Source organism: Amblyomma maculatum, unplaced genomic scaffold, assembly GCF_055883805.1.
Source record: "Amblyomma maculatum isolate TAMU_Amacu unplaced genomic scaffold, ASM5588380v1 scaffold_18, whole genome shotgun sequence".
Lineage (NCBI taxonomy): Eukaryota > Metazoa > Arthropoda > Arachnida > Ixodida > Ixodidae > Amblyomma > Amblyomma maculatum.
Window position 1 is genome coordinate 8,663,138 of NW_028146743.1, and position 16,287 is coordinate 8,679,424.

The following is a 16,287-nucleotide window of genomic DNA, read 5'->3' on the forward strand; positions in this document are numbered from 1 at the left end:
AAAAAGCCGCTACCCGTTCATGCTGTCTGGTAGAAAGCCGCCGGCACTTTTGGGCGCATCGCATCATCGGCGCGCGAGCGCTTCTGCTGGCGGCTGTTCAGTTGTTGTTTTTTTTTCTTTGAAGTAGGAATTCGGAATCCGCGCAATTGGGTACTTTGAAAGTAAGGAGATAAATAAAACAAAAACTAAGGCAGTGTGCAATGCGCAGCACTGGCTTTTACTCTCGGTGGCAATGCATGTGTGGACGGCATGCTAGACCCTCTAGAAGCGAGAGTTGAGTACAGGTGGGCACCGTCGGTCAATGGAAAGGGTCTTAAAAAAAAGGAAAAAAAAACCCTCTTCCGGAGGACGGGACGAGCACAGGTTGTATCTGGAGATGTGCCCTGAGGCGTTGGGCTATGCGTGCTTCTTCGGCACTCGGAAGTTCTGCCGTAGTTTTTTCTACTCGATGCGTCGAAATGAATGGTGACAATTGTGACAGCGCAGTGCGCGGAAAAACAGGCATGGCTAAGCAAGCTCCGTAGCGCGTACCGTTCTGTGGATTTCTGGCGATCGAGAATGTTGAGACTTATTTTAAGAATACTGCTTGGTGCGCGGTCAGAAACTGTACGGAGCGAGCACGTGTATGGAGTGCGCGAGGAACTTTACTGTGCAGAGGTACACTCTAGCATAGGGGCTCTGTATACTTTCGGAAAATGCGCTGCCCAAATGAAAAGCGCCCTCTACGAAGTCAGCTTGGTGGCGATATTTATTCGGCCCTTTCGGCGTCTCTTCACCCTATATGTAATTCGTTTTTGTTGTGTGTAGTTGGCAAACCCACGGAATGCCACGGATGCCAGTTGCATCTGGAAGGCCGGGTGCCACTGAGTCACGTCGCTCTCGTGTGATTTCTAAGGAAATCGAAAAAATTTGATTTTTGGTTGCTTCCCGGCGGTTTGCTTCCCGGTTGCTTCAGTGCACGATCTCGCTCTGCGTTTCCCGACCAGCTGCATGGTGGAGTGCACTGGCGGGCGCGGTGCTGGAACGTTCGGTGATACCAGCAGAGACGCGGACTGCGAGGATTGGACGAGTGCGAATCGCTCGGCGAAGACTAACGGCGACGAGGTGTTGAGGAGAAACCATGCTGGGCATGAGAGGACGTCCGAAGGGCATCGATAGAAGCGGCCAGCTGATTGATCCGGGCCTCTAACCGTGAAATGACGGAGGTCTCCGGTGGAGAAGAGAGGGCAGCGACGGAAGAAGTCGCGTCGTGGACTCGATCAGCGAGCTGGGCGAGGCGGTCAAGGGTCAAGTCCCCCGCAGCAGCCAAGATGAGGCTGGTGGACTGCGGCAAGCGTGGAAGTAAGAGCTGCCTCAACATTCTTATGGCACCCATAAACACAGCAGTAAATCGAGCTGTTAGTTTTAAAGGACGTTCTCTCTTTGCGGGGAGTCATGAATGCGTGGCAAGTCAGATGTGCGCACTCCTGCAATGTGCTTCGCTCTCGATGTCGTATTTCCACGACAGGCTAGTCTTCCCAAAAGCGAGTGCCGAGATCAGCTGGAAACTATCATTAGAAAGTCGAAAAAACAACAACAAAAAAGCTCCCGCTGGGCAGGAAGGCTCCGCGCTCTCTACAACACAGGCCGTGTCCGAAGACGTGCCGAGCACTGGTTCAAAGCATGCATACATAGTACAACTCATAGAGCTCCAGAAGTAAAAAAAAAAGAAACAAACTACCCTTTTTTGTGTGTGTGTGTGGGGGGGGGGGGGGGCGGGTTGCGTGCCGCGATCTCGATACAGACAAGCGATCGGTCGTGCATGCTTGAAAGAAACCTAGCGCGCAGTCCTAACAAAAAACAAACAAACAAAAAAACATGGGTCATGCGCAGCCGAAACGAAAAGCAATGGGTGCGATATGAGCTTGGAAATGACCATAAAGACAACAGTAAGTAGAGGCTCTTGTTTCAGTGGACGTTTATTTTTTTATTCTTACGGGGATACAGGAAGAAATCGGAACACAGCGTCGGCGCATGGTCGGCGCTACCCACGGCTGCGAATCCAGACAGCCGCGGCGTCTCCCAGACGGCGCCACATGTACGGCCAAAGCGAGGTTGGGAGCCCGGTAACCGCATGAGGCGACAGCCCCTAGCGATCCGTCGCGCGACGCCCCAAGGCAGATTGCGACGCCGCTTAGGCGGTGTTGGTATGCCTCGCCGCCTCTGCCTCAGCTGGAAGAAGAGAATAGCTCACAAAGTAAACAGAGGCGATGTGGCGGCGCAGCTTCTGACGGGTGTCGCCTATCGCGCAGCGTGGGAGCTCCGATGAGCATCGAAGTCGTGCTCGCGGTAAACTATTGTGCGCGTGTGTACGCATATGTCGGCGCCTGGCATCGACTGCCTGATTCGACTCTCTCTGCGGATCACGCGCGGTCATCGCCGAGTGGATGAAATAGGCCGAGAGGCACAGTCATTAAACCTTTCATAGCTATCCGTTCATAGGCCTCTGTATACGCGCAAAAAGTATAATAAAAGTCCATTCTTTGCATGTTTACAGGGCGGTAATGCATTCACAGCTTGTCTTTTCTTAGCGTGTAAGCCTTGAGCCTTTGCGAAAGCTACACCTGCCTAAATTATCGGAATCAAAACCTGAGAGCATTTATCATTCGTTATTCGTTAGCACTTGTTACAAGCATAGTTGCCTGCCGGAAACCATGTCTTGATGGCTGTGTTTAATGTTTACGATAATGCAGTTGGCAATAAATGTGTTATATATCCAAAATATAAAATAAAAATTCTTGAAAAAAATATAGCTACTTTTAGCTCCTTCCTGGATTTTTTAGCTACTTTTAGCCACTTTCATGCTGCCATCTAGCTACTTTTGCTCACCGACATTTGGCAACATTGGCCGCCGCCAACGCCTGTCGTCGCAGGTATAGTGAATATTCTAGAGCACTATATCGCAGGTATAGTGCGACGAAGCTCGGCGGCAGAGAGGCGCGTTTTCAGCGTTGCTCTGTTACCGCCGCCTCGTCATTCGGTCAAGGGGAGTGCAGTCACGCTATGTCCCATTTCTAGCACTAAACTTCAATAAGTACAATGAAACACTGATGAAAATTCTTGTAACGCATCGCATTTTAAAGGGCCACAGCGCAGCGGTGCGCTACTACACTGCGATGCCGACTTGCATTGCAAGCAGTGACCTTCTCCTGCTCCTTTCGAAATTAACAAAATCTAGCCACACTAGCCTTTTTCTTTTACTACCCTTCCACGCTTTTACTGAATTGTCTCGATGCACTCATATATACACGGATCAGACGAAGTGAGCGCGTGCAGGCACCAGGTTCTTCGCTCAAACCGGACTAGGAAAAAAAACTTCGTACGCAAAAAAAAAAAAAAAAAAAAAAAAAGCCAGAACGGAAGTTGAGCACCCCAAAGCCTTCTGCGACTGGCTGCCTCGAGAGCTGTTTCCGGGCAACACGCGAGACTTTCTAAAAACCCAAAACTGAGCCAAAGCGACGAGCGGCCATGTTGTGGCGGCCCTCAGTCCGTCGCGCGACGTGTTGCGGTTAGCGCTTTAACGCGGTCGAGCGCTGTCGTGTCCTAAGTTTTGCTGGCGTCATTCAAGGGATTATTCCGCTCTGCGAAAATTGTTGAGTTACTAGTTTTTCTTCGTTAGGTTAGTCACGGAACGGAGCTAGCAGGGCCGCATTACGATTCCCTTCTACTGCGCGTGTCTCGTTCGGGGGGCAGTGACGCGCACGCAGGAGCCAGGGACCAGTGTTGCCAAATGTCGCTGAGAAAAAGTAGCTAGATGGCAGCGTGAAAGTAGCTAAAAGTTGCTAAAAAATTTAGCAAGGAGCTAAAAGTAGCTAGATTTTTCCCAAGAATTTTTATTTCATATTTTAGATGTATAACTCATTTATTGGCAGCTCTATTACTGTAAACATTAAACACAGCTATCAAGACATGGTTTCCTACGCATTACAAGTGCTAACTAACGAATTACGAATGGTAAATCGGTAAATGTGCTCGGGTTTCGATTCCGATAATTCAGGCAGACCTAGTTTTCGCAAAGCGTTAAGGCTTGCGCGCTAAGAAAAGACGACCTGCGGATGCATCCTGCTCTGTACACATGTAAAGAATGGAATTTTATCTACTTTTTGCGCGTACACAGAGGCCTATGACTGGGAGTTAATGACTGTCCAGGCGATATCTTCAGTCCGTGACTCGGCGTAACTCGGACCGGTGGGCCTCTTGGCCTCTTTCATCCACTCGGCGCTGACCGCGCATGATCCATGAGTCGAATCAGACAGTCGATTCCAGGCGCCGTATGGTTGCCGCGCAGGGAACGTTAGGAGTTTAAGTAATAGGAATGCGTACACACATGCACAATATTGTACCGCGAGCACGACTTTGATGCTCATCGACCTGCGCTGCTCGATGGACGACACCCGTCAGATATGCTGCGCCACTCCATCAGCCGCATTGCCTCGCCTCTCTTTACTTTGTGAGCTATTTTTTCTTTTTCCCGCTGAGGCAGACATGGAGGAAGCTCCATGGAAGCTGATGTATAGCAGAGGCGTGCGAGGCATTCCTCCATGCCAAAACCCCCTAAGTGGCGCTTGTATTGCATCCAAGCATCCTCCTCTTTTTCATTCATTCATTCATTCATTCATTCATTCATTCATTCATTCATTCATTCATTCATTCATTCATTCATTCATTCATTCATTGATTCATTCATTCATAAACCTTTATTCATGAGGATGACCTGAGGCCTAGAGGGGAAGGGGGTGGGTTAGGAGAGGTTGAGGGCGCCAGACTCCGACATGAAGTCTAGCAGGGCACTAAGCTTGCGCTTGGCGTTGGTATTGGGGGCTGTCCAGTCTTCGTAACTCTGAATGTGGTGAGCAGATGAGTAGCGTGCGCGGAGGCCAGCCGTGCCAGGACAGGTCCAGACCAAGTGCTGCAGGTCAACGGAGTCAGCAGGGCAGTTGGGGCAGCTGATCTTGGTTCGGCGCCTCTTTTTCAAGTTTGTCTGGTTTGCGTCTTGTTTAAAAACTACCAGATGGCGCTATGTGCCTGACGTCAGTTTCATCATGTGTAGCGTCTGTGGAAAGATTTTTCACGCCAGAATAGCAATTTTCCGAAATGTAGCCAGATTTAAGCTAGATTTCACCAAAATAGCTAAATTTGTAGCTAGATTTTGAAGAAAGGAGCTAAAACAGCTACTCGTAGCTAAACTAACTTTCAAGGTAGCTAGTTGAGTCCAAAAGTAGCTAAATCTAGCTACAAAGTAGCTAAATTGGCAACACTGCCAGGGACGGCACTGGAGATGAGAGAAACATTCAAAGGAGGAAAGGGGAAGAGGGAAAGGGCTGTCTGCTGTAGCTTCGGCATGTTCCGGTGATGGCTGGCCTTCGCGGGGTAGGAGCGAGCCGTGTGCAGCTTGGCCTCGGGTTTCGTTTACGCGTTCGAAATGCGAACCGTATTGTCTGGAAGCCCTTTTGTATTTCCTTTTTCTTCCTTGTGCACTCGTCTGGTGTCCTTTATGTACAGCGTTCTAGGACGCACGTGCATCTCCAATTTTCTACAAAAGGATTTATCAATGTACGCGTTATTACAGCATTAAAATTTATATCGTTGGTTCTCGGAAAGTGCATCGCATTCGTTTTTCTGCATTGCACTCGCACCGTGGTATGCCGGTTGTTTCTCTTTGAAGGTCCAAAAATTAAAAAAAAAAAGAAAAGAAGAGTAACTGACTTTAGATTAATTTTATCCCTAGCCTATATGGTGGCTAGGGCAGACACCAGATAAAAGTAATAGTGCTTCAGTTAGTTCACTAATAAACTAAATACGTTAGTTAACCGTTTAATTTTTATTTTAGGGTCTGTTGTATTTGCAGGATTGGAGCTCGTCCTACATACAGTATAGCAGGGGAAAAATAATTCAATTAAAACAAATTGTAGCGCTAGTGCAAAGTTAGGCGAATACTTACTGTCACTTTTTCAGGTACGACCCTTAAATAGTCGCGTATTTGTGGCTGATCTAAATATGACTAATGCACAAACTGTGGCAGAGACTGCACACAGTGGGACAGTTACGACGCTCCACAAAGCAAGGATGTGAGACTGAAAAGGATGCTTTTGCTCCCCAAGTAGACTTTCTTTGTGCGCGCCCGCCTACTTACGTGCTTTCCTGACGTCACCTTGTTTGCAAACAAGGAGAGGACAATTTTTGAGCGGACCAATACTTCTTCAGCGTATTTTCGTCTTGTTAGTAAGGAAACTCGTTGTTCGGACAGTGCCACGTTGAAAATGCAGACCTGATTGAGAAAAATACGTTTTTGCTGAGTTATGTACAGCAATGAAAGCAAAAGCTCACCTTCCCTAACCAGATAATGCATTTCCTGCATTTTGAGTCAGTGACAATAAGCAGATGCGTGAATTGTGTCAGTGATTTAAGCACTTCAGTTGTAAGGTGCAATGCCGACGTAGTTTGTTACCCTCTTTCATGAATGATTCTGAACAACTTTTTTTTCTATCGCTTGTACTACGTCGAAAACCGCCTACCGCGGCTGTCAGCCGATTGAGTGCATGTAAGCGCTGGCGGTTCCTAGTGTGTAACTATGAGCACCTTTAGATGAGCACCAAGCTATGAGCACCTTTAGATGCCTCGTACAGATCCATACACTTCAAGCTGTTCCCCGTTTTTTTTTTAGGCAATGTTATAAAAAATTAGGAACGCCGCGTTTTTTGTACAATTTCCGCTGTACTGTTCAGTTCAATTAGAAGCAGATTAATATTTTTTCTGAATAGGATTCTATTTTTCCTAGTTTTTCTTCATGACTCGCTGTCACGGACAACTTGCTTTGCGGAAGTTTTTTGCTCGCGAACAAAACTGTCCATGTTAAAGAAGCGCGATTCCCAACAATTTGCATATTCGACGATTTACATTTATTGAACAATTGAATAACGTGGTTTTTGACTCGCAAAAAGCAGGTGACGATTTCGTGAACCTTTCTTTTGCCCAAGCGCAAATAAAAAAGTTTAGGTACTTACTTTCTTACGTGTGACACCATTTCATCAAACGTCCGCCACCCCTCCAAAACGCCATTTCGTAGCTAAGTATTTTCTGCTGGTATATGACATCAGTACGCGCTGACTTTTCGGTCTGGATACAGCATATAACTTGTACCATGTTGCCGGAATGGAGGCGGCGGAAGTCAGATGTAGAGAATGCAAAGTTAAAGGATTTCACCTCTGCACGCCACAATTTTTGGGCAGTGAAAGGTTTTGCATGATACTAATTGATAGACTGAAATGACTTGAACAAGTTGGAAGACTGAGTCAGCTGAAGAGGCGTATCCCTGTGAACTACTATTCTGAAACCGTGCTTCGCAGATTGACGATGAGTTTCGGTAGCGAGATTGCATTTTTAAACATGCCCAACAGCGTTCAATGGCTCAACACGAAGCTGATGTAGTGGGGCCGCTGTTGCCAGGACTCGGAACTAGCGCGCGATTATTGTCTCCTGTGGACCGAGGTATGTATGATGACGCACCGAAATGGAAGCCATAACCGGTTTACTTTCGCACACGGGCCGCGAAAGGCGCACCTCGCAGCGCACCTGACGGAAACCTGAGCTGCGCTCTGGCATGGCGTGCCTGGCTCGCTCGCACGGAGGTACCACGCTTGCATAGAGCAGCAGTCTCCTTATTACACATCCAGTAATGGGCCTCGAAATACGCCCAAGGCTGGACAGGTAGGTTTCTTTACGTTTCGCTCTGCACACGTACTGGGATGTGTTGCGTGCATAGTTAGAAAAGTCACCCCTGAGAGGGCGAGGAGGAGCATAAAAGATGCCCCCATGTATAACCTCCAATGAACCTGCTGCTGGTGCTGCTATGTCGCGCATGTGAGGCAGCGGTATTTTAAATGATTGTGTAAACAAATAAATGATGTAGCTAGCGTGTAGAAGCACTGTTCTGGGGCATTCTAATGGCAATGAATTTGGCAACAAATATAGTTGCGTAGTCCTTCGTCACAATTCTTGCTGACCATTTCTTACTCGCGTTAATTTTCCTCTCCATCCAAAGTTAACTGCTTCCGATCTCCTCCTGAACTGACTTCGACGGTACGGATAATCAATCCTGCTACATACGCAGGAACAACCCACCAAATATCATGCACGTTTACAAGCACGCATTTTGTGGGCTCTTTATTTATATCCACGTAAGGTTTATTGTGTCCATGTTAGCTGCGGCGCAGATGATTACGCCCCGCAAGACCAATAACGTAATTTTTAGAATAGGGGGCCCCAAGCTTTGGGGCCCCCAAGGAGCTTGAGGCGTCGAAAGGCGCATGTGCAGAACGTAAGGCGCGCTTGAGGTCTTGGGTTAACGCTTTGGGCGGCCCCTATTTTTCCAAAATAGCGTTCGCCCCAAGCCGCCGTTGGGTCGCTTGGGTTACGGCAACATGGCGGCGCTCGGCCAAGCGGCGGCCGCTCGCCTCGGCACACATTCGTCGTCACCGCTCCATGGTGTCACGCGTTCATGGGAAACGAAAGGCCAACGAAGCTTATGCTATGTCTCATGATGCCCGCACAACCAAATTTTAGCGATAAAACGCACTATATTTTCAGATTGCTTCCGGATTTACCGAGCTGTTAGGCTTAGCGAGTTCGCCTCCTTTGGTTGCCATGGGGACCAGACGGCGGAAAGCGCGGAAGGTTCAAATGAGGTTTCCCGGTCTCGGTCTGGATTGACAATTGGCCGATTTCGTCTTGTATGACAAAAACAGTGTATATAACTGGTAGTTTTAATATAGTTTTGTGCAATAGTAGCACTTTTTGATGAACAAAATAGCGTTGTTGGCTCTTATATATTTAAATGCTTTTTCTTGGTTTACCGTCGTGGCGCTGCAATCGACGAACGCAAGCCCGGCTCCGCTGCGTCGGGAAAACCCCTATTCTAAAACTCGCCGCTCGGCTAGCACGTTGCGCCGCCGCACGCTATTCCGTTGGGGGCCCCAAGCCTTGGGTCCCCCTATTCTAAAACTCCCTAGTGTGGCCACCGCCGTACGTAAGAGCCTGGCGCCGCTCGGCTGAACCATTTCACCGTCTGGATATCCGACCCTCCGGAATTGAACGGCTTGCAGAGGCAGCCTTGTATTTGAGCCTATGCGGCGTGCGCTCCACCGGATGTCGGTATTCGACACTCGGGAATCGGGCCGTCGGATGGTCGTGGATTGGCAGTCTGAGAGCTGAGAAAGCATTCCAGAAGAGCTGCGCACGTCGGTCCTCGCTGAACACAGGTCAGTGTGTTCCCGCTTTTTTTGTACATCGGCCGCTTCTTGATTGTATAATGGATCATGGATGCATTGAGAGGAATGCTTACTTCGTACGTGCAGCAGAATATTGTTTGCATTTATAAGCTTATTCGAGTTTTGCGGTGGGACTAGTGAAGGCCTCGAATCACTGCTTGTTTCGTAGCTTCAGGCTATGCGGGTCTGAATTGTCCTTTGGCTATTATAGCCTGTTTAGTTCTCAACGGCCATTTCTAGGCATATCCTTGCGAGCGTGGTCACAGGGTTCACTATTCGTTTTTTCTTCGTCATTCCTGCGGATGCATGTGCAATTGTTGTCTGCGTGTTCTAAGTGTTAAATAGTCCCTAAGCTGAGTTTGGGGAACCAGCGATGGTACATCTACCAGTCCACACGGGTTTCGCCGATTTCGTCATGCCAGTCACGTACGAAATAGCCCACATTGTCACCCCGTTATAATTATGGCAGTATCTGCCGCTTCACTTGTCTTTAGTTATTTCCACTCGCATCTGCCCTAGTGTTTCTAAACGTTTGCATTTCTCGTGGTTCATATGTACGTGCCTCTATAATTTTAAGGTCGCGATCCGGAAATTAATCCGTCGAAAACGACTTGCTCTGTCTATTTTTTCACAAGTAAATCTTTCTTAAGGAAGAAAAAAAAAAAAAAAAACCACACGCCTTTCCTTTTCGACTTGGTGTCTCAGAGATAAATATGCAATATACAGGGTATTTTTTACCGTTTAAAGGTTTGTTTAAGAAGAGATGCTGATAGTATCGTGAATGTCGTCTTCACGGAATGTATATTCGGCTCGGCGGACACACGATAAAGACATAGCGGTTGAAGTTGCGTAAATATAATTATCCAAATTGTGTTAATTTTTTCACTGTTCACTTTACGCTGCATATTGCAATCGTAGTTTTGAAGTGTCCTAATGGTTCAAAGGTAATGTAATTTGCATATGGTCCCTAAGTTCAACAGGTATTGAGTTTTCGCGATTGAATTTTCGGCCTTTTCGGATGCGATTAGTGAACTCCGCGTTGTGTAAGTCTAACATGACCGTCTCTCCAATACGCGCAGTTCCTATGCGTTTGTCGTTTGGCAGGAATTTAGGGGCTCCGTCTCCGTACGGGCCGCGCCTGTTCTGGGAACACAAAAATATAACAGAACTGCGCGTTTGCCGAGCGTCTAAGTGCGAGTCGCTAATCAGCGCGTGTACTGAGGAGCGCCACGTATCTGAGTCTGATATATGTATAGCTAAAGTACGATCTCAGGCAAAAAGTGCACATCATGACGCTCCGTAAACCATGGAGACCGGGCAGAAAGGAAGTTTTTCCCACTAAACCTCCTTTCTTTCGGCACGTCCACCCATCCACATACTTTCCTAATCTCGCATTGTTTGCAAACAGGGAGATGTTATTTGCGCGTTCCCTGCTTTTGGACGTCTTTTGCTGCCACACTGTTATCCTTGCCCAGATATGCGGATATGAGAAAATGGGGGCAGTCTCACGGGAGTCTTTTGGCCACTGTAGGGACGTTGTGAGGTAGCAACGTAATATATAGCCAAGTTATTCGTGAGTAAGCATAGCGAGCGAAATGAAGTGCATTCACTCGAATTCTTCTTCGCGGCTGTGAAGTTTGAACACGGGCGCAACGGTCGGCAGCCTTACTGAGACCGTGAAGGTCGTGTAGTGCGCATACCTCTTCCGGTTGGGCCTCAGGGTGTCGTGCGCAAACACCGAGTAATCGATCCCTTATTCAACAACTTTTTGTTTTCGGAGAACGAAAGCAAGGAAGATTATCAAACTGTTACAAAGAACTCGTCGCTGCCTGTCAACTAAGCTGAAATAACCCAGCATCGCGCTGATTTTAATCCAACGTGAGGCGGATAGGACTGCTCCATAGCTCCCTACTGCTCCATAGCGTCACTAAATTTTGCAGTGCTCATGCGCGGTGCGCGCGATTGTTTTGAAATGCCTGCTTTCAGATGGCGACAGCGCATTATAACGGACGTTCTATGGCCGCTTTCGTTCCTTTCCCCGAGTCATGCATGCAACATTTGTGTGTTGCAAAATAAACTAGAAAGAAAGCACACAAAGCCATCTCGCGCGAGCAGGCCACACATTTAATTCGCCAGGCCCCACCCTAAACTCCACGCCCGAGCGGTTCGGCTGGTTCATTACAAGAATTTTACTCAGCACGCGAACAATATATGCTACTTTGCTACCAGTGTCAGTGCGCCGGCGACACTCATAGGTCGCAAAATAGCGAGTGCTCACTCAAACACTTGTTCAAACTGCGGACTCGCCCTCACTCAGACTCGCAAGACTCGGGCTCACTCACATTTATGAGACATCTGGGCTCACTCATTTCAACTCACGAACTCGCCTGGATTCACTCATTTGAACTTTCTGCGCTCACTTATTTTGGCTCGCGAATGAATGAATTAATGAATGAATGAATGAATGAATGAATGAAAAACTTTATTCAGACAAAGGGAATTCTCCCGGCATGGGTGGGACCTTCAGTCCAGGGCCCGAGTGGCCTTTGCCGTCTTGCGCGCTCTGTCGATCAGTTTGAGCTGGTCATCAGGCGTCGAGCAGGACAGCGCAGCCTCTCACTGCTCCGGTGTTGGTGTGGTGTTTATTGGCGCTACCTGTGTTTTTTTTTTTTTACACTCCCATGTAACATGATAGAGTGTAGGGGTTCCTCGCATAGTGGGCATTTATTCTCATATGTTGTGGGACGGATTTACTGAGTAGACTCAGGTTGGGGTATGCGTTAGTCTGTAGCTGTCTCCAGGTAACCAACTGCTCTCTTTTAAGGTCTTTGTGGGGAGGTGGGTAGATCTTCCTTAAGGCTATTTGATGTTCAAGGATGGCTCCATAGCGTCTAGTTCCCCGTCGTTGTGCGCCTCCCGGTTGGCGTATGCTCGGGCATTTGGTTACCTTTGACAGTCTCATGGCCTGGTGTCCACGTTATGAAGCATCTCGAATAGGTAATTTTTCTTGCCTTGAGTATGCGGATGGCCACAGTGAATATGCGTCCGCTGCTATACCTCTGCATGCTTCTTGCGAGTCCGTAATTATTTGTGTAGTAGCCTCCTCGCCCTGGTGGGTGATAGCGAGAGCGATTGCCGCTTCCTCAGCCTCGAGAATGCTGTTGCTCTTGATCGAGGCACAGTTGATCTCCCTAAGCTGGTGATCAACCACGCTGGCTACCGCTCCGTATTTTTCTTTGTATCTGGTCGCGTCGACGTACAATATGTTCTTTTTCCCTGCGAACCTTCTTTCGTGTGCCTCTGATCTTGCCTCTCTTCTGGCCTTGCTCATTTTCGGGTGCATGTTTTTCGGAATCGGGTTGACTTTAATGATCTCTCTTATTTCCTTCGGTATGCTCCCCGTGCTATTGATTTCTGTGCAAGCATCTCTCATGCCCAGTATATTCAGCGTGTTCCTTCCCGTTTACGTCTGCATGAGTCTTGTTTTCTGCGCGAGAAGGTGTGCCTCGATGTGCTCTTGCACTGTGTTGTTTATGCCCAGTTTAGAGAATTTTTCCGCCGAGGTGTTGACCGGTAGTCCAAGAGAGCATTTGTAGGCTTTCCTCAGGATTGCCTCTAGTTGTTCCTTTTCCTGTTCGAGCGCAGTTTGGTAGGGGACACCATATACAATGCGACTTACAACGAGGGCCTGTACCAGCCTACATGTGTCCTCCTCGGACATGCCTCGTCTTCTGTTGGAGATGCTTGCGATTATTCGCGTGATCTGCGCTAATCTGAACTCACTCATTTTGCTAACGACTAATCTTGACGCACTCATATAAATTACTACTCATCTGGGCTCACTCATTTTTAGTCAAAACTCACGCGAGCTCACATTTACACTCACTTACGCTTAATCACACATCTATTCTCATTAGAAGTGGACATGGGCTCGGGCTAGGCCTGGGCGGCCCGAAGCCCGTACCCGGTGCGGCTTGCATACCAGGCTCGGGCCGCTTGCGAGCCCACTGCCTTGGGCTCAGGTCCGGCCCGGCCAGGATATATTTGTCTCGGGTGGGCTGGGACTGGACTGTTCACTCTTCCAGGAGCTTCTGCCACATTTCGCCCATTGTCCTGGCGGTGTGTTCTCGCCTACTCTCGCGAACGAAGCCTTCCGTACGCTCTTTGTAGTCTGTGCTTGTTTTAGGGAGACTTATAAAGGTGTCTACGACGAAGTGACATTATCTACGTTTACTTACCGCATTTATTTGATTCTAAACACGCCCTTGTTTTCATGATCGTGGTGCCCAATTAAAGTGTGTGTGCGGGGGGGGGGGGGGAGTGCGTAGAATCGGAAATTCTAAAATAACCCTCCCCCCCCCCTCCCCCCCCTCATTTTTTGCGCGCCGATATCTTCAAGACAGCAACTAGGGCCTGCGAGGCCTGCGCCACCTGCCGAGTTCCGCCGAATGGCCGCCGATACGAGTACACAAAACAGCACGCCGATAGAGTTATCGGAGGCTAGTCCAGCTGTACTGTAAAAGAATTAGAGAGTATGACATGGGATGTGATAGGGCTTAGTAAGGTTAGGAGGCCAACATACACTGTACTGAAGGACGGACATGTTTGGGTTATTGAGGTTTACCGAGACGATAACTATAGTAGTAGGGCTCCTTGTCAATAAGAATATAGCTGGTAATATCGAGGAGTGCTGTAGCATTAACGAGAGGATGGCAGGCATCGTAATGAAGCTTAATATGCTGTATAGACTGAAGGTTGTGCAGGCCTACGCGCCTACATGTAGTCATGATGACCAGACAGTCCAAAGCTTCTACGAAGATGTAGAATTGGCAATGCGAAAAGGAAAGATGCAGTATACTGTCACTTCAGTGCCAAGGTAGGGAAAAAGCAGGCTTGAGACCAGGCAGTGGGTGAGTATGGCATTGGTTCTAGGAATAGCTGGGAAGAGTTATGAGTTGAGTTTGCAGAGCACAATAACTTAAGAATCATGAATACGTTCTTCAGCAAACGGAAGAACCGGAAGTGGATATGGAAAAGCCCTAATGGGAAGGCTAAAAATGAAATCGATTTCATACTATGTTCGAACCCCGGTACTGTGCAGGATGTAGAGGTAATCAGGAAGGTGCGATGCAGTGACCACAGAATGGCAAGGTCCAGAATTTGTATAGATCTGAAGAGGGAGCGAAACAGATTAGTAAGAAAGACGTCCATCAACGAATTAGCGGTGAGGGGGGGGGGTAAAATAATTCACGATCTCGCTACAGAATAAATTTTCAGCTGTAACCGAGGATGGCGACACTTGCCTAAAAGCGATGAACAATAATTTCAGAGACGTCACTACTGAGTACGGGGTAGAAGTAGGTGGTAGGATAGTTAGGATACCGGTAAACTGTCTAAGGAGACGAAAGGTTTGATCAAGAAATGCCATAGTACGAGAGCTTCGAATCCTGCAGACAGGATAGCACTGGCAGGGATATCAAAGCTAATCAACAAGCGTAAAGTGGCCGACATAAAGAAGTATAACATGAGGAAAATTGAGCATGCTCTAAAGAACGGTGGCAGCCTTAAAGCGGTGAAGAGGAAATAGGGCGTATGCAAAAATCAGGTGTACGCTCTTAGGGACAAGGCGGGCAATATCATCACGAATATGGACAAGATAGTCAAAGTAGCCAAGCAGGTCTAAACTGATCTATACAGTAGCGGAAGTAGTAAAGACAATAATGAGATTGGCAGTAGTGACAAACAGCCCGACGTTCCGCCAGTGATGAAGAACGAGTTTAAGAGAGCTTTGGAAGCTATGAAAAGGCGGAAAGCAGCTGGGGAGGATCAAGCAACTACAGATTTGCTGAAGGACGAGGGGATAATGCTAGGAAAACTGGCCACCCTGTATATGCAATTCCTGATGACACTGAGGGTACCGGAATCATGGAAGAACGCTTAAATTATCCTAATTGATAAGAGAGGGGATGCTAAGGACTTGAAAAATTGCAGACCAATCAGCTTACTATCTGTTATGTATAAGGTGTTTACTAAGGTAATCGCTAACAGAATCGGGACAATCTTAGACTTCATGAAGCAAAAGATCAAGTAGGTTTTCGGAAAGGGTACTCCACTATCCATCATATCCATATCATCAACCAGGTGATAGAAAAATGCTCGGAATATAATTAGCCTTTATACATAGCATTAATTGATTACGAAAAAGCATTTGACTTTGTTGAAACCTCGGCACTCATGCAGGCATTGTGAAATAAGGCGAGTTGACGAGCCCTATGTGAAAGTATTGGAAGGTATAGTGACTGCACAGCAACCATAGTTCTGCATAAGGAAAGTGACAAATTCCCATAAGAAAGGTGTTAGGCAAGTTCACATCTTGCTTAGAGGATGTATTCAGAGACTTGAAATGGGAGCAGTTAGGGGTAAGGGTTGATGGAGAATACTTCAGTAACCTGCGATTCGTTGATGATATTGCCTTGTTAAGTAACTCAGGGGATGAACTGCAAAAAAATGATTTATGACCTACAGGAATAGCAGAAATGTAGGCTTGAAAATCAATATGCAGAAGACAAAGGTAATGTTCAACAGCCTTGGAAAGGGACAGCAGTTCACTATAGTTAGGGAAGCACTGGAAGTGGTAGACGAATATGTCTATTTAGGACAGGTAGTAACCGCAGATTCAGAACATGAAAGGGAAATAACTAGGAGAATAAGGTTGGGATGGAGTGCATTTGGCAAGTAGTCGCAGATAATGACTAGCAGCTTACCGGTATCGCTCAAGAGAAAGGTTTACAGCAGTTGCATCTTACCTGTACTCACGTATGGTGCTGTAACCTGGAGGCTAATGAAAAGGGTTCTACTTAAGTTGAGTACAACACAGAGGGCTATGGAACGTAAAATGGTAGGGGTAACGTTAAGGGATAGGAAGCGTGCAGAGTGGGCCAGAGAAATAATTCAAGTTACTGACATTCGAGTGGAAATCAAG

General features: G+C 47.5%; 1 protein-coding gene across 1 annotated transcript in view; it reads left to right on the forward strand.

Moving 5' to 3' along the window:
- Window positions 1-1,310: 1,310 nt before the first annotated feature.
- The window catches only part of LOC146171838 (uncharacterized), an 86,781-nt gene continuing 71,804 nt past the window's right edge, over window positions 1,311-16,287 (forward strand). The window contains exons 1-2 of the mRNA XM_084586348.1: window positions 1,311-1,341; window positions 9,048-9,296. Coding sequence (XP_084442474.1) covers window positions 1,311-1,341; window positions 9,048-9,296 — 280 coding nt within the window. The remainder of the gene's footprint in view (window positions 1,342-9,047; window positions 9,297-16,287) is intronic.